The sequence below is a fragment of the Misgurnus anguillicaudatus genome, chromosome 9 (genome assembly GCF_027580225.2).
Source record: "Misgurnus anguillicaudatus chromosome 9, ASM2758022v2, whole genome shotgun sequence".
NCBI classification, from domain to species: domain Eukaryota; kingdom Metazoa; phylum Chordata; class Actinopteri; order Cypriniformes; family Cobitidae; genus Misgurnus; species Misgurnus anguillicaudatus.
In genome coordinates, this window is record NC_073345.2 from 28,405,600 (window position 1) to 28,427,123 (window position 21,524).

General features: G+C 37.7%; 1 protein-coding gene and 1 long non-coding RNA gene across 2 annotated transcripts; one reads left to right on the forward strand and one right to left on the reverse strand.

Annotated features, from left to right (window-relative positions):
• The first annotated feature begins 20 nt into the window (after positions 1–20).
• On the forward strand, positions 21–16,882 carry LOC129424408 (uncharacterized). The gene is made up of 5 exons (XR_012371196.1): positions 21–172; positions 262–317; positions 6,743–6,978; positions 10,783–10,900; positions 16,168–16,882. It is a non-coding gene; the product is annotated as an uncharacterized lncRNA (long non-coding RNA).
• Positions 6,123–21,495, reverse strand: LOC129424406 (cholesterol 7-desaturase nvd). Its single transcript, XM_055181072.2, has 7 exons — positions 20,829–21,495; positions 13,611–13,799; positions 11,406–11,584; positions 10,755–10,880; positions 9,285–9,404; positions 8,274–8,450; positions 6,123–6,935 (listed from the first exon to the last, which is right to left on the reverse strand). Exons 1-7 carry the CDS (start codon positions 21,250–21,252, stop codon positions 6,774–6,776), a joined length of 1,377 nt encoding a protein of 458 aa, XP_055037047.1. The 5' UTR covers positions 21,253–21,495; the 3' UTR covers positions 6,123–6,773.
• Between the last annotated feature and the right edge of the window lie 29 nt (positions 21,496–21,524).

Below are 21,524 nucleotides of genomic sequence, written 5' to 3' on the forward strand. Positions count from 1 at the left end.
TAAACGTAAAAGGTCGCTAAACGTCGTCAGATGACACTTTACGCTATTTAGCATATTCATGACGCCATCGCGTCGTACTTGCATTCTGTCTAGTCTAGTGTTCCTAACATCGCTTTTGTTCGTTTTCTTTATCTTCATCAGTGTGCTCAAATCTGCGTTTTACAGTGATACAGTATGTATTAATTTATATTAATATATTTATATTTTATATATGAGTATACATGCTTCCCTCGTTGATGTATTTTGTTTTGGTTTTTGCAGCCAGACGACGGAATGAGAAATGACTGAACGCGACCCATTTACTGAAAGAAGCAGAGGTTTGTGCAAAAAGCTATATTTCTCGCAAAGCGTTTTAAAAAGTCGTTAGAGAGGTCTTTTGTTTCTCATAAGTTTTTGGTTCTCATAACGTTATTTTCCAAGGGTTGTTTTTGGTTATCTAGGAAAATTTTCATTACAGAAATAGAACGTTATTTTAAGGTTTTTTAAAAAGAACCACCCTGCAACGTTATGGGAACGTTATTTTATGGTTCTTAAAAAATAACCATTAAAGAACGTTCTATATAAGTTATTTTTAGGTTATTTAAAAATAACCACCCTGCAATGATGGGAACGTTATTTTATGGTTCCAAAAATAACCAAAAAGTAACCATTAGAGAACGTTTTGTATAAGTTATTTTTAGGTTATTTAAAAAACCCCACCCTGCAACGTTATTGGAACGTTATTTTATAGTTCCAAAAAATAACCATTAGAGAACGTTATGTACAAGTTATTTTTAGGTTATTTAAAAATAACCACCCTGCAACATTATTTTATGGTTGCAAAAATAAAACCTAAAAAGAACGTTCCCAGGACTTTATTATTTGTTTCCCAATAAAATAACCAAACATTAACGTTAGGGGAACGTTTTGTGTTTGCTGGTCAGTGCAGACCTTTTACAGTCTATGGTACAGACCCGTGGTAATTATACATTAGTTATGTTGCAACTAAAGTTAGTTGCAAGTACGTTTAAAACTATTCGTCTAGAAATGATAATTCTCTTCCGGGTATAATTATACTTTTTTCAACATTGAAAAGTACTAATAGTTTAATATAATTAAAAATATTACTAAAGTATTGAAACTTTTTTTAACGACGGCTAACTCAGTTAAAAAGTGTCCAACGTGGAGCCAGATCATGTCACATAGAGTTACTGCCTAAGCCTTTTATGAGGGTGCTGTCCTGCAATTGTACAGATTTGTTCAACGTCTCTAGAGATCTTCATCCAAACACTCTTGTTTCTGAGTCGACATTCGTTTTCTATTTTTACTTCATCATCAAGGTTACTTTGAGGTAACTATGAACAAATTGTAATTCTTTTCAAATCCTTTGCAGACCATCTGTCACTTTTTGGATATGAATCCTTACAGGTAAAGCTGATATAGTCGCAGATGTTAGGTGAATTACCCCCGGCTGTTGTCTCTGTTGCTTTAGTGCCAGCTCAGCAGTTTCAAGGTCAGAAGATGCAGTCATAGCCTAAAAACATCAGAGGCGCTCTAGAAAAACGTGTCCCACTTCCGAAGTGAGTGAAATATAAAACATCACACATACTTCCTGAAATGTAATAACCTTTTAAAGTTATAAAGTTTTTCAAAGACACCCGAGATCCTCCTAGATCAAAAACTGAATTGAGTTTAGGCTGAAAGATGTAAGATGTCTTATAAAGGAAGACTTTATCTGAATACAAATCACATACAAAATATACTTGCACAGTGTATGATCATGACATACCTAGCTATGTGCTCCTTTATAAACAGAAACCAAATCATCTGTGTTATATTTTATAATGCAATATGCATTTGTAATTTTTCCCATGTATAAACATCAATGCAATGCAACTCTAGCTTCAAAATGTAAAATTACACCAAAACACAACAAGTGCCACAATTGGAGCCATCTGTAACACAAACAGAATCAGACAAGGTATGCACCATAATGTAATACTTAGTAGTAATGCTTTACTTAACAAGCTTCACTAATAAATAACTGTTTGCATTTAAATTACACTGCAAATGAGTGCGAATGTGAAGCTCATTCAATATAAATCTATTATGCATGTAAAACAATCATTATACAATCATAAATCTTATATCGAGAGCCTGGGGACTTTCACAGTGTCTATCATAACGTTCCTCTCCTTGTTTTGCAGCAGTCAGTACAGAAGCATGCAGCAGACGAACAGTCTGTACAGCCATGTACACTTTCTGAACAAAGAGATGCAAAATACACAAGACACTCAGGAGAGGGGCATGAAAAGACTTAATTAATTTGAACGAAACATCTGCATACCACCATATGTTTTGGGCAATCACCCGACATGGTGCTACTGTAGCTCCATCTCACTATATGACAATCAGGATGCATTAAGTGGTGCATGACCTTAACATATGGTGCTTGTCATAACAGACACATGCTGTAAGTACGGTCAAAACGGTTCATTAATGCCACTTAGTGTTAGTAGATTGGCATCGAATGGAACCACATTGGATGGCCCGCTATGGTGCCACTACTCTATATGCAGATGACCATCATTGACGTTAATTGAGGGCAACGGACCTGGTATTTGCGCAGCCCACTTTGGCAGCAGTTTTGTGTTTTTTGGATAATGGCAGGTTTGGGGCATAAACAACTAATTATAGTGAAATCTAAAACCTTAAAGTGATAAACAAATAATAAAAATGTAAATGTAAGAATAACTGGCAAAGCATTGCATTAACAAGGTCATAGGTTTGATCCCCAGGGAACACATATACGGATTATGCTGTGATGCACTGCAATTTGCTTTGGATGCATAAATATGAAGAATTATGCATTATGCCAAATGCATAAATATAAAGATAGATTCACACTGATCCAACAAACGCCAACATTGTAATTTAGGAAGGAGTTTGTTGGCATAAATGTAAATCATCCCAACACTAAAACTCAGTGACTACAAAACAAGAGCAATATGGTTACTGTATGTGATTATATAAAAACAAGATTTTTATCCTCTGAAAATAATGTCAGTGGTGCTTTAAAGCAGTGGTTCTCAAACTTTTTCAGCGTGCGGCCCCCCTTGTGTACGGTGCATTCTTTTGCGGCCCCCCGAAAGAAAATTTATGACAAAAACAGTTCTAAAATGTAATATTTTAATTAAACAAAACATATTAAATTATACCTAGTAGTGCTGTTGGTTAGCTGGCTTATTATTTTTTAGGTTTAATTACACAGAATTCATGATAAATGAATGTATTTTACAAAATGTCATAAAACTGGGGCCCCCCCTGGCACCATCTCACGGCCCCCCTGGGGGCCCCGGACCCCAGTTTGAGAACCACTGCTTTAAAGGTCCCATTCTTTCTGTGTTTTTCAAGCTTTGATTGTGTTTACAGTGCGCAATATAACTTGTGTTCATGTTTCACGTGTAAAAAAAACGCAGTATTTTTCACACAATTTACTTATCTCTATCTATACCGTTGTTTTCACTGTCCTCAAAACGGGCTGATGTCTTGCTTGTTCTATGAAGTTTCTCCTTCAGAAATACGTATCGAGTTCTGATTGTGTAGTTTCTTTAGTGTGTTGTGATTTGATAGCAGTTTTGCTTGCGATTACCGTGTGTTCACACCAGCCGCGTTTGAGTCATTAAATTCGCGTCTACCGAACATTTTGAGTTTACTCGCTTTATTCGCGCGTGAAAGCCGCGTGTGAAATTCTAGTCATCGAGACATTCACACGGAAATTCACATCATGGGAGGGGCTTCTGCAACTCTGCTAGCTTCGTGTAATCACATCACTGCTGGAGCAAGCTCCTGATTGGTTAACGCAGCGTGTTTTTCCGCCAAAGTTCAAATATTATCAACTCGCACGTTTCCCGTGGCAATGCTCAATTCGCGCCATTTGCTTGAACTAGACGCGCGAATGAGGCGGAATCGCGTCTACTGTGCTGCGCTAAACGCCTAATTTGCGCCGTGAGACCTCCAGACACGCGTCAACGCGTCTTCACATTGACTTAATATTGAAATCACTTGAGCTTGACGTCTCTACCGCGGCTGGTGTGAACGCAGCATTAGCTTAGCTGATGTATTCCTGTGGGCGGAGTTAAGTCAAAAACTCTTATATACGGACTACCGGCACATCCGGGAACTTGACTGTAAATTTCGTCACCGCCCCTTTTTGGGGGATAAAAAAGCAGCGCTTCCATTGGCTTCCATTCAAAATAGCGGAACAAAGCAACGTTTTTACACAGCCGGCAGACGTAAATAACTTATGAAATCACTCAGATTAAACGTGTTGAGTGTTTGTCTGTCCATCCTGCCTGCCATAGAGCGCGAAAGATACATTAACACATTTAATTTGGTCAATATAAAAACATGTCCCTTTCATTCTCACAGCGTCAAATTTTGTGTAACAACGCCATCCAGTGATTGCTGGAAATATCGCTAAGCCAGTTAGTTGTATGACTGGACGGAAAAGTGCACTCATTTCTCTAAATATAAAGACCTAATAAATAAATACGAAGGAACTTTCAAATACGAAGTAAAATCATTCACTTGCTTCCCTGTTGACTTGATGAGGTACGTGTTTAATGTCCGGGTAAGACACCTCTGGCCAATAGGGAGCGTTGTTACACAAATTTGATGCTGGGAGAACGAAAGAGACATGTTTTTATATTGACCAAATTAAATATGTTAATGTATCTTTCGCGCTCTATGGCAGGCAGGGTGGACAGATAATTACTCAACATGTTTAATCTGAGTGATTTCATAAGTTATTTACGCCTGCCGGCTGTGTACGAAGGTTGCTTTGTTCCACTATTTTGAATGGAAGCCAATGGAACGTCTAGTGTGATTTCCCCCAAAAGTGGGCGAGACATTCTATGACGTTGCGCCGGTTGTGCGTATTGACGTCATTAATGCAGGAAGTAGAGGGCTGTAGTCCAATCCGGCTGTTCCCTGTAGGCTTTGAAAGGCAAAGTCTGTTAAAAAAATATATCGCCTGGCAGTGAACTTTGAGCTTCATCACTTTACAGGTATTATTTATGCTATTATAGCAACATTACACACTAACTAGCGTTTAAAAAATGGGATCAGAAAGAACGTGACCTTTAATGCCCAGCATCTGAAATATTTGCTTGCTTATAAAATTATTACACACTGAAAAAAATGATTCATTGAATTTAATAAATTTTTTTAAGGTAAGTGGTTGCAATCAATTTATTTAAGCTACATTTAAACAAAAGTTTTATATTTTATTTTACGTTACTAATCTTTTTTGTTTAAATGTAGCTTAAATAAATTGATTGCAACCACTTACCTTAAAAAAAATGATTAAATTCAATGAATCATTTTTTTTCAGTGCATAATGCTTTATTCAAATGTGAATCTGACCATTAAGTAACTCAAGAAAAGAAAATATTAAATGGTATAAAGTAGTTGGATCTAAATGAGGGCACTTGTATGTTATACAATCAGCATCTAAGAACTCAGTGTTCTCCCTTTGCATCTGTGTACAGGCTTGCGTAGAGACCTGGTGCTTCAGTAAAAGCATGGAGCTTTGATGCTTGCTGAATTTAAGAGGACTCTTCAGACAGCTGAAGCAGTAAAAGTCAGACTGCAGTAACTGTTTGCTTCTCAAATCAAGGAGTTTAGCAACACAGTAGCTATTTTTAACTGAGTCCTGATTGTGCAAGGCACTTCATCAAGGACGAAAGGTCTTTGCAATGGAAAAGAAAAACAACTTTTTGCAGAGCTTATTTGAACAGACTTATAGAGCAGCATATATGTGACACTGGAACACAAAACCAGTCATAAGTAGCATGGGTATATTTGTAGCAATAGCCAACTATACAATGTATAAGTCAAAATAAAAAAAATGTATTTTATGCCAAAAATCATTAGAATATAAAAATCATGTTCCATGAAGATATTTTGTAAATTTCCTACTGTAAAATGTATTTATAATTATTAATATGTGTTAGGACTTCATTTGGACAACTTTAAAGGCAATTTTCTCAATATTTTGATTTGTTTGCACCATCAGATCCCACATATTCAAATTGTAACTAAACCTATTATATTGTCCTATTATAATAACAAACCATACATCAATGGAAATCTTTATTCAGCTTTCAGATGAAGTATGCATATCAATTTCAAAAATTGACCCTCCTGACGTTTTTTTGTGGTTCAGGGTCACGTAGTGTATGTTCAGTTACAAAATAAAGGCCAGTGGTTCTCAAACATTTTGGTGTGTGGCCCCCTTTGTGCACGGTGCATCCCTTCGTGGCCCCCCGAAAGTAAATTTATGACATAAAACATTCTTAAACTTAAAATTTTAATTAAACAAAACAAAACATATTAAATGATACACTGTGGTACTGTTGGTTAGTCTAATGTTTAATTACACATAATTTATGATAAATTAATGTATTTTATAAAATGTCATAAAACTGTGGCCCCCCCAAGGCCCCCAGTTTAAGAACCACTGCTGAAAAATCATATCCAAATTCAGATTTTGTATTTTTTTATTTGTTTTCTTTGTGCATTGTACACTGTTTATAGATTTTATTAAAAAGAATTTCCCAAGAAAAAAATTCACTTGCATAATTTGCATAATCATTTGCAATGGTAAAGCTTTTAAATATCAACTTAGAATATCAGCTATTGACGTTTTCAGTTTAAAAAAACTGCCTTCTTATATAATTTCGACTTATTTGTCTTTTAGCAGCCCATATTGGTGTAAGTGCCGTCTGTGTTCAGAAGTCCAGAGTGTCGTGCTGATATCGCAGTCGTGGGCTGTTCTCACTGTAGAACTGACTGAACCAGCGTCTGTGTTTCTGTATGGCCGAGTCTTCCTTCACAAGCATTGGATTAGAGATGTACGTCTTGTTGTTCCAGATCATCACATCTCGTTCAAACTGTTACAGAAAAACAACCACTGTTTCAAACCTGCATCTTTTGGTAAGTTTAGTATAAAATTATGGTAGACCGATATGTTTTTTAAATGCCCAATGCTATAGTCTGAGGAGCAGGGTGGTGATAGCAGATATACACTCACTTAAAGGATTATTTGGAACACCATACTAGTACTTTCGCATTCAGAACTGCCTTAATTCTAAGTGTCATTAATTCAACAAGGTGCTTAAAGCATTCTTTAGAAATCTTGGCCCATATTAATAGGATAGCATCTTGCAGTTGATGGAGATCTGTGGGATGCACATCCAGGGCATGAAGCTCCCGTTCCACCACATCCCAAAGATGCTCTATTGGGTTGAGATCTGGTGACTGTAGGGGCCATTTTAGTACAGTGAACTCATTGTGATGATTTGAGCTTTGTAACATTGTGCATTATCCTGCTTGAAGTAGCCATCAGAGGATGGGTACATGGTGGTCATAAAGGGATGGACATGGTCAGAAACAATGCTCAGGTAGGCCGTGGCATTTAAACAATGCCCAATTGGCACAAGAAAACATCCCCCACACCATTACACCACCACCACCAGCCTGCACAGTGTTAACAATGCATGATGGATCCATGTTCTTATTCTGTTTACGCCAAATTCTGACTTTACCATCTGAATGTCTCAGAAATCGAGACTCATCAGAGCAGGCAACATTTTTCCAGTCTTCAACTGTCCAATTTTGGTAAGCTTGTGCAAATTGTAGCCTCTTTTTCCTATTTGTAGTGGAGATGAGTGGTACCCGGTGGGGTCTTCTTATGTTGTAGCCCATCCGCCACAAGGTTGTGCGTGTTGTGGCTTCACAAATGCTTTGCTGCATACCTCGGTTATAACGAGTGGTTATTTCTGTCAAAGATCAGCTTGAATCAGTCATCCCATTCTCCTTTGACCTCTAACATCAACAAGGCATTTTCGCCCACAGGACTGCCACATACTGGATGTTTTTCCTTTTCACACCATTCTTCGTAAACCCTAGAAATGGTTGTGCTTAAAAATCCCAGTAACTGAGCAAATTGTGAAATACTCAGACTGGCCCGTCTGGCACCAACAACCATGCCACCCTCAAAATTGCTTAAATCACCCTTCTTTCCCATTCTGACATTCAGTTTGGAGTTCAGGAGATGGTCTTGACCAGGACCACACCCCTAAATGCATTAAAGCAACTGATTTGAAAAGGTGTTCCTAATAATCATTTAGGTGAGTGTATTATAGTTGGAAGGACACAGATTCAGAAAAATACAATGATTTTGTATTTATTGTTCTGTGATAAGACGCACAGTGTGATCTTTGTGTTACCTGGATACATTCTGCACGAAGAATGAACTTGGGTACGAGGGGAGGAATGCTGCTCTGGTAGAAGATGGTGTGTGATACACACTGCAGTAATGGCTCGACAGGGGTCACACAGTGCATCATCACACCCCTTCCCAGGAAACTGTGTTCGAATAGCAGGAAGACAACACCTGGACCCACCTACATATGTGAATAAAATTACATTATTAATATTAATAATTATGTAATTACCGTAACATTAACAGGCTAATGAACCAGGAATAAAATAACAGTGATCATTTATCCATTGATCAACCGAAGTTATTTCTTGAATCACGTCTTAACCAATTTCATTAACGTGTGATCAAATCAAGTAGATAAAAATCCCCAAGATCAAAAATTTTATCCGTCATCCCTGTATTATGTGTACACAGTATATTGCGCCTATCACACTGATAGCACAGCTTGCAAGATCATTCCAGGAATCAAACACATTTCAGTGAGATTTCAAGCACAGCCTTGAATTTCGACCGTTCTCACACATACCATCAGTTTTATTCACTGTCACTATGGTGACAAGACAGTTCCTTTCAACCTTGAAGAAAATTGACGGCACTGATGCTTAGACTGCTACACAAATACAAACACATTTCTGTCTCTACAGTATAAACAGGATAAAAATCACTGTTATCGAATAATTTAATATCTTTTACAGTACAGAATCTGAACAGTCTAACCCACAAACAAGTCTTGAGTGCGACAAAAGCATCTCATTCAAAAATCTGACACATCCCACTGTGATAATTCCCAACATCACAAGAGCTGATATTTCATTTGCATAATAGCATGCTGTACGTGCACTCCACTGACTGCTTATAATACAGCAAACAACCCTGACAACGCAAAGATCACGGCGCTGCAAGATCGGTCATGGCTTTATTTTCATTCATTTAATTACAGCAAATCTCTTGGCGTTTCTTTCAATCTAAGCAGCTCACCGGTGCCGTCTAGCAGACGTCTTATCACTATCACTACCTGTCTTGCCAGGACGTCCAAATCGAGAAGAGGCCAATGCCGACCAAACACAGTGAGAGCGTGCTTCACCAACATCTGTGAGCAGTGCTTGTTTGGCTCAGGTTCTGGTTTCCACTCCACCTAGAAATGAAAACACACGTACATGTATGCATTTAACATTATATAATGATGATGGATGGGCTTTTGAAACTTCGCAATGTTGACCCCCATATAAGATAACAACAGATGGCATTTTAACTCTTTCCCCGCCATTGACGAGTTGTCAATTAAGAATGAATGAATGAAAGTTTATTCGGTTACTAAACATAAAACAAAATATATTTACTGCAAATACATTACAAACAAGGTGGGTAACCGAAAAGGTGTAGGCTGAAGCCATGGCTTATTACGCCTACTCTAATTGAGAGAAAACATTTCCCTGCCAATGACGCTTTCCTGGCGATAATTCCGCTATTATCCACTAGATGTTACCCAATTTATAAAAAAACTGAAGCAAAAACTAATTTAATTACATTTAAACTCCGTGTATGTTTTGATTTTCGTCTTGAATCTGATCTATAACAAAATTCCTTTACAAAAATGCAATCATTTCAGCTTTTTGCTCAAAATTTGGTATTTTTGAAGAAAACCCATATTTAAGAGGTTAATATAAAATTACTAATTTGTGTTTAACAAGAAAAAATAAGTTGTATACATCTGGGTATTTACAGTCATAATACATCTGACAGCTGTTTTATCAATTTTAACAAGTGCTGGGCAAAGATTAATCTAGATTAATGTCTGTAATTATTATGTATATATAAACACACCCACACATATTCATGTATGTATTTAAGAAACATTAACATGTGTGTGTATATATATATATATATATATATTTATTTATTTATTTATTTAGATTTTTATATATTCTATATAAATAAAAAAATTGATATATAAATAAAAAAACACATATTTTTATGCAAAAAAATCTAAATTAATCCTTGCCTAGCACTAATTTTAACCCTTAAAGAGACACTCCACTTTTTTGAAAATATGCTCATTTTCCAGCTCCCCTAGACTTAAACATTTGATTTTTAGCGTTTTGGATCCATTCAGACTATATCCGGGTCTGGCGGTGTCACTTTTAACATAGCTTAGCATAATACATTGAATCTGATTAGACCATTAGCATTGCGCTAAAAAATAACCAAAGCGTTTCCATTTTTTTAGGGTTATTTTTTTGCGCGATGCTAATGGTCTAATCAGATTCAATGAATTATGCTAAGCTATGCTAAAAATTGTACCGCCAGACCCGGAGATCAGCTGAATGCTTTCCAAATGGTAATAATCAAATGTTTAACTCTAGGGGAGCTGGAAAATGAGCATAATTTAAATAAAAAAGTGGGGTGTCCCTTTAATGATCAGGATTTCAAGAGATAAAAACTAATCTTTTGTGGGAATTATTTGGATGTCTGAAGCATTTCTAACCTTCCAATCATGTCTTATAAACTCCCAGGTCTTGCTGTTGGTGTAGCGGAGATCAACGCCACTGACGATTCCTGGAGTGTGGAGATGAGCCAGATGTGCAATATCTGCGGCATTTTCTGGAATTTCCTGAGAAAAGGACATTGAACGTATGTATAACATAAAAATTGGTACTTTTTAAAGGTCCACTGTGTAGCTTTTTGCGGCATCTAGCAATAAAATTGCAACCAACGGCTCAGTTCACAGCTCATCCCTCCCTTTCAAAACGCATGGTGAAGCTACGGTAGCCGCAACAGGACAAACATGTAATCATCTGAGACAATGCACGCTCTATAGATCAGTTTGTCCATTTAGGGCTACTGTACAAACATGGCGGCACGAAATGGCGACTTCCATGTAAGGGGACCCGCTGTTTATGTAGATAAAATGGCTCATTCAAAGGTAATAAAAACAATACAGTTCAATATGTAAGGTCTTTATGCCCCACTAATAATATATTTATATAAATTAAATTGCATTTCTGTCAAGAGATTCTTTTTAAAAGTTACACAATGCACCTTTAATGCAAAAATTATGTCTGTTAAATCCAATAATAAATTCATGGGTAATCAATTCAAATGGCCCTACAGGAAATTTGCACATATGTAGCCTTACCTCAATATGTGCATTTATGAAGTGCTCGGTACGACCGCGGTAAACCCATTCTCCACGTGTGATCTCACTTTGTTCTGGAACTGTCCAGCTGGGCTCTAACCCATCACAGTGAAACCACACCAGAACCTGTCCGTTGATCTCACAGCTGGGCCAGCACCGCACCTTTGCAAACTCAGGCACTAGAGAGCCACAAATTTCTTAGTAAGAATATATGTATTACTCAGAAAGTATAGACCTAATGCATTACCATAATTGAACTGGTTTATGTCAAGCGTTTTAATATTATTTATACATTTTAAAACCCACTGACGTGCCCTGGAATATAGTAAGCAGCTATGTTTGATGTATTAATGTAATTTGGAAATTAATTTAGTGTGGGGCATAGCATACTCAAAGGAGTGGCTCCTCCTCTTAAAATAGCCAATATCATTTAGTTTACCTCACAGCCTGAAATCTGATTAAAAGCTGAAGTGCAGAAAATTATTGATCCATAAAGAAAGGAAGAGACTGCATGCTTTGAATGCTTATATCTTCTAAATGCGAATTTCGTCAGTGTTTTGGAGCACACTATTTTCACTCTCAGAAAAATGGTACAAAAGTTGTCACTGGGGCGGTACCTTTTAAAGGGCACCTATTATGGCCTTTTTACAAGATGTAATATAAGTCTCAGGTGTGCCCAGAATGTGTCTGTGAAGATTCAGCTCAAAATACCTCATAGATTATTTATTATAGGATGTCCAAAATGTTTTAATATCTATACCTTTAACTCTTTCCCCGCCAGCATTTTTTTTTTAAGTTGCCAGCCAGCACCAGCATTGTTTATGATTTTTACACAAGTTTAATACCTTCCAGAAAATGTTCTTCTTTAAATATATAAACATACAATATATCAAATGAAAGACCCTCTGCTCTCAAACAAAAAAAAAGAATCCTACCTTCATTAGTTCTCTTTTTATCACCTCTGAAATATGGGTAGGCTTCTTCAAAATCACAAAATGTATGGAGATAATTACATTTTTGTTAAGGACCTGTGATAGAAATCAGATGTAGAGCGTTCCTCAGAACATACAGGGTTATACAGCCGTTTGCCCTAGGGCGATACTTCCGGGTTTTATAAATTGCGGAAGAGTGCCACCTGGTGGATAGCTGGAAATACTCATCATTGGGAAGCGTTTAAGCAGGGAAAGAGTTAAATGCAAATTAGCAACACCTCCTCACTTCCTTAGAAAAACAAACAGTGAGCGCGTTCAGTTAAAATAGATCTGATTAATACAGTTTGAGACAATAGTATGTAGTGGACAGAGTACAACTCACTGAGGGTGGAAACTATGGTATATGAGGCGGGGCTGTATCAATGTGACCTCACATTGATAAGAGACTCAAAACGGCATGACTAATGAGACAGCTTTGGTGTAATGGGGATTAAAAAACAAGGAGCGGTTGGTTTTTTTTATCGTGGGATGGTTGTGTTCACACACTGCCAACACTCATTATGTCCAAACACCTTGTAAAAGTGGACTTTGCCTAATAGGTGCCCTTTAAAAAGATCCTAATATGTATCATTTTGGTGTATATAGCTCTTAGGTTCCAAAGTGTACCTTTCAGGTACCTTTTAGCTACAAAAGTGTAAGTTTTAAAAACTTCTGTACCATTTTTTGTGAAAGTGTAGATATGCTTAAAGGGATAGTTCACCCCAAATTGAAAATTCTGTCATCATTTACATGTTGATTAAAACCTTTATGAGTGTCTTTATTTTATTGACCACACAAGAAGATATTTTAATAAATGATGGTAACCACATCGTTGATGGTACCCATTGACTTCCATAGTAGGAAAAACAAATACTATGGAATTCAATGGGTTCCATCAACTGTGTGCTTACTATTATTTATCAAAATATCTTCTTTTGTGTTCAGCAGAATAAAGAAACTTGATATCCGTGGGTAGACTATCTCTTAAAGTCTTACACAGTCATACTATAAGCAAAAAAGTGTAGTTTTGATTTTATGGGGATATCACTGAATCAACCTGTAATCGTAAAAAAAAAAAAATTACTAAAGAGATAGCTCTAAATGTCACAAATGTATATTTCCACTTTCTTCAGCACATGCTTTCAAGCAGTTATTCCTCTATCCATGTTGTATTTGTTGTAATAGTTATTATGTTATATATGTATTAATTAAGTTATAATGCTCCATCTCTTACCTTTATCTGCATATGGAATCTTGACACATTTCCCATCTATCCCTCGAAACTGCCAGCCGTGGAAAGGGCATTCGATGCAGCCCCCCACCACTCTCCCCCCTACAGCCAGGTTTGCACCTAAATGGGGGCAATAAGCATCCACCACATAGGCTTTGCCATCCTGTCCACGAAACACTGCCACCTGCTGTCCTGAAAACCAAACAAGCACACATATAACATTTCATTTCACTGTGAAGAAAACTCTGAAGCTAAACACTCAGAGCAGAAGCCATTAGACAGAATCACCTACAGAGGGCAGTATTGTTTCTTTTATTTTTTTAAAAGAGCCAAGTAGTGTCTCCAAATTCTTTGAGAACATGCCACGGACCATCATTGTGAAGGGATTTTTGTTGAGAAAAGGCCTGCTTGCTTGCATTCACAGCATTTGGAGGTGGTATGCTGTACTGCTAATAACTTATAAGTTAATATGTTTTAAACTTATACAAAATGTTTTATACTCTCTCATTTGTATACAGCTTTGAATAAGAGTTTTTACGAAATAAATAAATGTAAACTAGTACTACTTATACAGAGTTGTTAATACCAATGATTCTATTTAATGATTAGATCTAGTTTGTTGTTTGATCTCTCTCCATCACTGCATTATATTCACTACTCAGTTAAAGGAACATGCCGATATTTTGGGATTGTAGCTTATTCACCCTATTCCCCAGAGTTAAATAAGTCGATACATACCTTTTTTATCTCCGTGCATCCTATAACTCTGTCTGACGCCCCCATTGCTAGCTTAGCTTAGCACAAAGACTGGAAGTAAATGGCTCCAGCTAGCATACTGCTCACAATAAATGACAAAATAAAGCGAACATTTTCCTAAAAGATGGCTGTGTCTCATATGACCTTGTTATTTGTACATGCTGTGACTATACAAATCACAACATAAATATGAAAATGTTTGCGTTATTTGTCACTCATTGGGAGCCGAGCTAGCGGTGGGGGCGTCAGACAGAGCCACAGGACGCACCGAGACGAAAAAAAGGCATGCATGGACCCATCCAACTCTGGGGGACACAGTGAACAAGCCAAAATCCCAAAATGTCGGTGTGTTCCTTTAACTCTATGCCAGGTTTCAGTCTTCAAGCCAAGACAGAGAGCATAAAAACAACTGATAAAATGAGACCGGTTTATTGAATGAATCCACTTCTTTGCCGATGCTCATCAACTTGATCTGATCAGTACAATTTAAACCAATGTTATAATACTAAAAACAGTGGGAAATAACTTTCACAACATTGTCACGTGACGTTTTTGAAAACATGAAATCAAAATACTTCCATTTCTTTAACTTCTTAAAGAACACAAGATTAAAAAAAAAATGCATGTTTGCACGCCTGAAATTGGACTCAAATTTTGCATATAACTGCATATCCAATTGGAGGATCAGTTCAAACATCCTCTTCTTTTAAAGTATGCAGATTTAGGCCAGATTAAACTTCAATATACACCACACCTTCTGTCATTTAGTCAGAGGTTAGTTAAAGGAATATTCAATTTTCTTAAAAGAAAAATCCAGATAATTTACTCACCACCATGTCATCCAAAATGTTGATGTCTTTCTTTGTTCAGTCGAGAAGAAATTATGTTTTTTGAGGAAAACATTGCAGGATTTTTCTCATTTTAATGGACTTTAATAGAGCCCAACATTTAATACTTAACTCAACACTTAACAGTTTTTTCAACGGAGTTTCAAAGGACTATAAACGATACCAAACGAGGCATAAGGGTCTTATCTAGCGAAACGATTGTTATTTTTGACAAGAAAAATAGAAAATATACACCTTTAAACCACAACTTCTCGTCTAGATCCGGTCGTGATGCGTCAGCGTGACCCCACGCAATACGTCATGACGTCAAGAGGTCACAGAGGACGATTGCGAAACTCCGCCCCAGTGTTTACAAGTGTTGAAAGAGGACCGTTCCTACGTTGTCAAATGATACTAATTAATGTCTTTGTGTCAGTTTATTGTTTACAATGGTCCGCAAATGTGCGTTTTATATATGTAACACGTGACCTCTCTACGTCACTACGCATTTACGTTAGGTCGCGCTGGACCGGATCTAGACGAGAAGTTGTGGTCCAAAAGTGGATCTTTTTTTTCCCGTCAAAAATGACAATCGTTTCGCTAGATAAGACCATTATGCCTTATTTGGGATCGTTTATAGTCCTTTGAAACTCCGTTGAAAAAAACTGTTGAGTTAAATATTAAATGTTGGGCTCTATTAAAGTCCATCAAAACGAGAAAAATCCTGCAATGCCTTCCCCAAAAAACACAATCTCCTCTCGACCGAACAAAGAAACACATCAACATTTTGGACGACATGGTGGTGAGTAAATGATCTGGATTTTTCTTTTAAAAAAAATTGAATGTTTTTTTGGCCAAGCTGCGGCTTTTACATAACCAGACATATGCAACATGCATATCAAGTCCAATTCATTCCTGCAGAACAGTAAAACCTTGTTTTCCTCTCCTTCTCTCTCTCTCTCTCTCTCTCTCCCCAGGTCTACATCTGTAAGACTGGAAAACTCTCTTTGTTTATTATGCTGACCTGAGGAGTTTTATTAGCCTGCAATGCAGCGTCTCAGATGACAAAATCACAAAAAGACAGTGGAAACAACAAAAGCTTTATGGTAGAGAAAGGTTGGTACGAAAACTGGCAATGCTAATACATTCAGACCTATTTTCATACAATGTGTTTGTGCTGTGTAAGCATATCAGTTATCATATCAGTTATCTGATTTCTGTCAGACATCCAGCCAATAGCCCACTTAACGTCAAGGTCTTATGAAATGCACATCAATATAGAGCATAGCAGTTACTGCTAGCAATGAAATGTTTTACTCTTTGAGATCATTTAATGAAAGTCTACTTAGCTGCATCACTGCTTAGTGGTAGATAATGCTTTTCGTCTGTGGCTTTGAGGTTAAAAGTGCAAGAACAATGTGATTTTAATGACGGTTAGACGTTTGGCAGGACTGGGCCTTACTGACATAATTCGCCTCTGCCGTATTCTGTGCACATAATCTGTGCCTTCTTAATAGTACACATCCACTCTTAAAAATATGCCATAAAAGAACCTATATTTGTTTAAATGGTTCTTTAAAGCATTTTTAAAGGGACACTCCACTTTTTTAAAAAATATGCTATTTTTCTAGCTCCCCTAGAGTTAAACATTTGATTTTTACCGTTTTGGAATCCACTCAGCCGATCTCCGGGTCTGGCGCTACCGCTTTTAGCATAGCTTAGCATAAACCATTAAATCTGATTAGACCATTAGCATTGGGGCTAAAAAATAACAAAAGAGTTTCGATATTTTTCCTATTTAAAACTTGACTCTTCTGCAGTTACATCGTGTGCTAAGACCGACTGAAATGTAAAAGTTGCTATTTTCTAGGCCGATATCGCTAGGAACTATACTCTCATTTTGACGTAATAATCAAGGATTTTGCTGCCGTACCATGGCTGCAGCAGGCGCAATGATATTACGCAGCACCTGAAAATAGTCCCCTTGTTAAAGCGACAGTATGTAATTTTTCAACCTTCATAATACATTTTCAAGACCCTTGTGATAGTACATTGACTTTAAATGGGTTGAATGACATGTCTACCATAGTCTGACGGGGTCTGTATCACTTTTACTCGTATTTTAAAACTTAGGGTTTCTGGTAGTAACCAGAGCACAAAAAAAACTACAAAATTCGACTGCTTTACGGCATACGTCATTTCCTACACACAATTTGTTTTTAACGTGAATTTTGCTGGAGGCTCCTTAAGGAATGTAGAGAGCAACTTGTATTGTATGTGACTCTGTGGCACCGTGTTAGTGTCACGGACCTGTGACACGGGCGACCTGGGTTCGATTCCCCTTTAAGGCAATTTTTTATATAAACTCACGATCTTGATTCATACATAAATGCGATCTTCTTTATAAATGACGGCGATTATCTTGCATATAGTTTCCTGTATTCAGATGCTGTGTTCACGTACAGGTATTTACCTTTTTTTTTACTCAAACTTGCTCAAACTCACACAGTGTAAAACAAAACACATTCACCAATCAGATCCGAGCGTTTCTCTCTTCCTCATTTGCTGCGTTCCACTGTCACTCGCGTGACGTATTATAAAGCGTCAGACCTATATACATCGGTTTACTTGGATTTGGAGCGAAAATTTTCACACAAAAGAGAGGAAAAACGAGCGCCATTGCGGAAAATCCTGGTGGCGAGGGAGAGAGAGACGATGCAACAATATTTGTTTTGAAAAAGGCAAGGAAATACTTCGGTCGTTTCTCAATTGACTGCAGCCTCTGGAGGTCAAATATGCAGGCTGCATACGTCATCAAGCCTGGTTTATTAAGGTAAACTGAGCATTACATTCGCAAGTCATAAGCATACTGCAACAATTAACGATTAACTAAGTATAATAGTCAACTTTATAATTGTTAATATTCTGAAATAAGACAGTCTTGATGACGTATGCAGCTTAGAAATACGACATCCGGAGGCTGCAACCTTCAGATTAAGAAATGGCTTCTGCCACGAGTTCCTCATCAGAAAGTTGTAACATGACTGCGTTTCTCCCTGATGTCTCAAAATGTTGATCTTTTAGCGTTTTAAATGTTTAGTTTTTAGTTTAGTTTTAAGGTTGGCCAGTTCCTTTCCTTTGCGACAGTGCTGCGGCGCGAAAAATACATGTCTAGCACCCCCTAGTGGCCAAAAAGTTCCATGGTGTGCCTTTAACTTTTAATAGCAGAAGACTATTTTCGGGCACTGTGTAATATCATTTGGTAATTTTTTATCAATGGTCGTTTTTCAGCGCGATGCTAATGGTCTAATCAGATTCAATGGATTGTGCTAAGCTAGGCTAAAAGTGGTACCACCAAACCCGGAGATCGGCTGAATGATTCCAAAACAGTAAAACTTAAATGTTTTCAAAAAAAGTGTTCCTTTAACATCTGAAAAACCTTTCTTTTTTCCCAAAAGGTGATAAAAGGTTCTTTAGATTATAAAAGTGTATAAAGAAATGGTTCTTTGAAGAACCAAAAAAAAAGGTCTTCTTTGGCATCGCTGTGAAAGCACCTGTATTTTTGTGGGCACTTTATTGTTGGGATATGACTAAGACTGGTTGACAAAAATGTCCCTGACATTCACTTTTTGGACTCAAATCTTTATCCATCATCTCTGCACTATTATTAATGTAGATAGGTAATGTTTAACTTCATTTATAATGTTTTTTTAGAGGGAAATTTATTTGCAAACACCAAACATTAACTTAAATCTTAAGTGTGGTGGGTTTAAATAAGAATGTTTGTTTTCCCTTCACTTATGTTTTGGGTGATAATACTTTTGGTCAGCTTTGTGTCTGTATCTCGATGGCAAAACTACAAAGGCGTCCTGTTTGATGTTTTCACTGAAAACCAAAGGTCTTTGCAACATGATAACCCATAAGCAACTCATCTAAGCAACAGACACTGAAACATAACAAAAAGCTCTATACTTGGTTAGTAACAAAAGACAATGACTTGGATTAAGCCCTTGTGTACGTGCAATGCCGGAGCTGCACGTATCAGCTTTATCATAGGTATAGTCTGTCACTTCTTCAGCAAACTTGTCTTGTTTGCTTTTCTATAACCCAGAATGCTCAGCATCTTTCAGAAGTTTGTCTGTGACATAGGTTTATCCAAATCCAGCTCTTTAACCTCAATTGTGTCTGCCACAAACAAAAACAGTGTCCTAGTGATATTGATATCACTATATCTATAACTACATACTGCCTTTTAGATGTTCATGTAGCTCAGATTGTGGCGCATAACACTAACAGTGCCAAGGTCAAGTCACTTTGGACTGCCAAAAAAAAAAAAAACGTGGATCAGCTCAATTTAGGTAATAACATTTGAATGCTTTGTTGACATAAACGTATTTCAAATAAATCCATTAGCTCCCTTTAGGAAAATAAGAATATAATTCATGCTTTTCTCAATATCATGTTTATGTGTATATACTGTATGTATGTATGTATAATGTATACCATTGGTCCTGTTCCATTTGTAACTTTCCACTACTTAAAATTAGATTTTAGCTTATTGCTTTGCAGTGTGAGAAATTTAGTACAAATATTCATTACAGTCTTTCAAATAAGGTCCTACGACAGCATTCTTTGCAGTGATGCCATGCATAGAAGAACCATTTTTGGTTCCCCAAAGAACCATTTAGTCAACATTTCTTCCACATTTTAGTCTATAAAATAGACTCTTTACAGAAGCATTGGTGCAACTGAAAGGTTCTGTGGTTATAGCCGCTTTGGATAAAAGCGTTGGCTAAATGCCTAAATGTGGAAATTAAGGGTTCTTTATGGAACCATACAACTTGTCAAAGAACCTTCGAGGAACCTGTATTTTTGGGAGTGTATAAACAGTTTAACAATAGCGTTAGCCTTTAATGTCGGACGCCAGCGTCATCAACTTCGTTTCCGTTCTTGAGGTGACCTAAAAAAACATTTATGTTACAGAACTATGAGCGCAGAGCTATTTCAGTGTCACATCTGGGCCTGCGCAGCACTTAAGCGAAGACACATTGCAGAAAATGTGCAGAGAGTAGGGGAACTATTTACATGTTTTAACTGTTAACTGGAACACTTTATTGCGTAAAAACGCGTCGGTCTATTGGGGATACTGTCTGCGCTATTTTAGAACTGTTTGTCTATTTATGCATTTTGAAGACGTTTTTATCCATATCGACTTCCAATGCATTGGAGTTTCATTTTAGCCTACGTACTTGTAATATTGCAAGCGCAATGCGCTCCCGTTTGAGCTACAATTTGTGATGCTGATGTTATCTTAAATGTATTGTTTGTACACATGGGTCCGATAGACGGACCAATTCTTTGGCCCTTGCGTTTTTATATAAAGTAGCATGATCAGTTCAACTTTCAAAATGCAAAACGCGTCCATTTTTGGACTTCCCCCAGCTCACGCGTACGGACCAACAGTTAAAACATGACGCAGATGATGATATGTGGTGTTTATGAGTGCTTTATATAGTTTAGGTACTGCCTGATAAATGAAGGAGACGCAAAAGAGGGCAAGAAATCCCACAGGACACGACATTTCTTGTGACGTAATTTTAGACCTCCTGCGCAGTTTTACCTCCCCTCTGATACCTACCCAGTACAGTCACACTCTTGACATCCCCTTTCTCCAGCATGTGAGAGTCCAAAACCCGATACCAGCCATTGGGATACACCGGCGGTAATTCTCCAGTCTTGCGCCTCCGCCGCACCTCGTTGGCCGCTTGCGCACGGGAGCGCCCGTCCTCCGCGATGTAGCCCACCTCATCCACGCCACGGAGCAACTCAAGGGGAGCGAATAACAATCTGTACAACCAGCCCAAAGCTAAAAGAAACACTCCCGCGAGGATACAGGCAGCCGCTCGCGCAGGAGCACCGGCCAATCCGGTCCTCCGCCAAAGCTCTGGGTATCCGAAAAGCGCCTGCGACGGATCTTGAACGTGCATCACGAAGGTGGCCGCGAGACCGATCGCGACCATCGCGGCCACCTTGACCATTAGTGATGTCCGTGAATTCTCCATGACAAACCGATCCGGTGTCCTCCTGTCACAAAGTGACAAACACAGAGACTGTGACAACAATCAGTGCTTTTGATTATTCATCCTGCCCACTTTGGTTGCTATGCAAACAGTTGTGTCGTCCACGCACCAAACAAAACGTGTGTGGTTATACATTGTTTTGTTTTTTGTCTAAGGGTAACGGCTTGTCCGAAGTGTTCATGAGCGCCGTTAATACGGGATGATGCGACGCTTGATTGACATCAGCGATGCCACGCCCACACACGTCAGGTGCT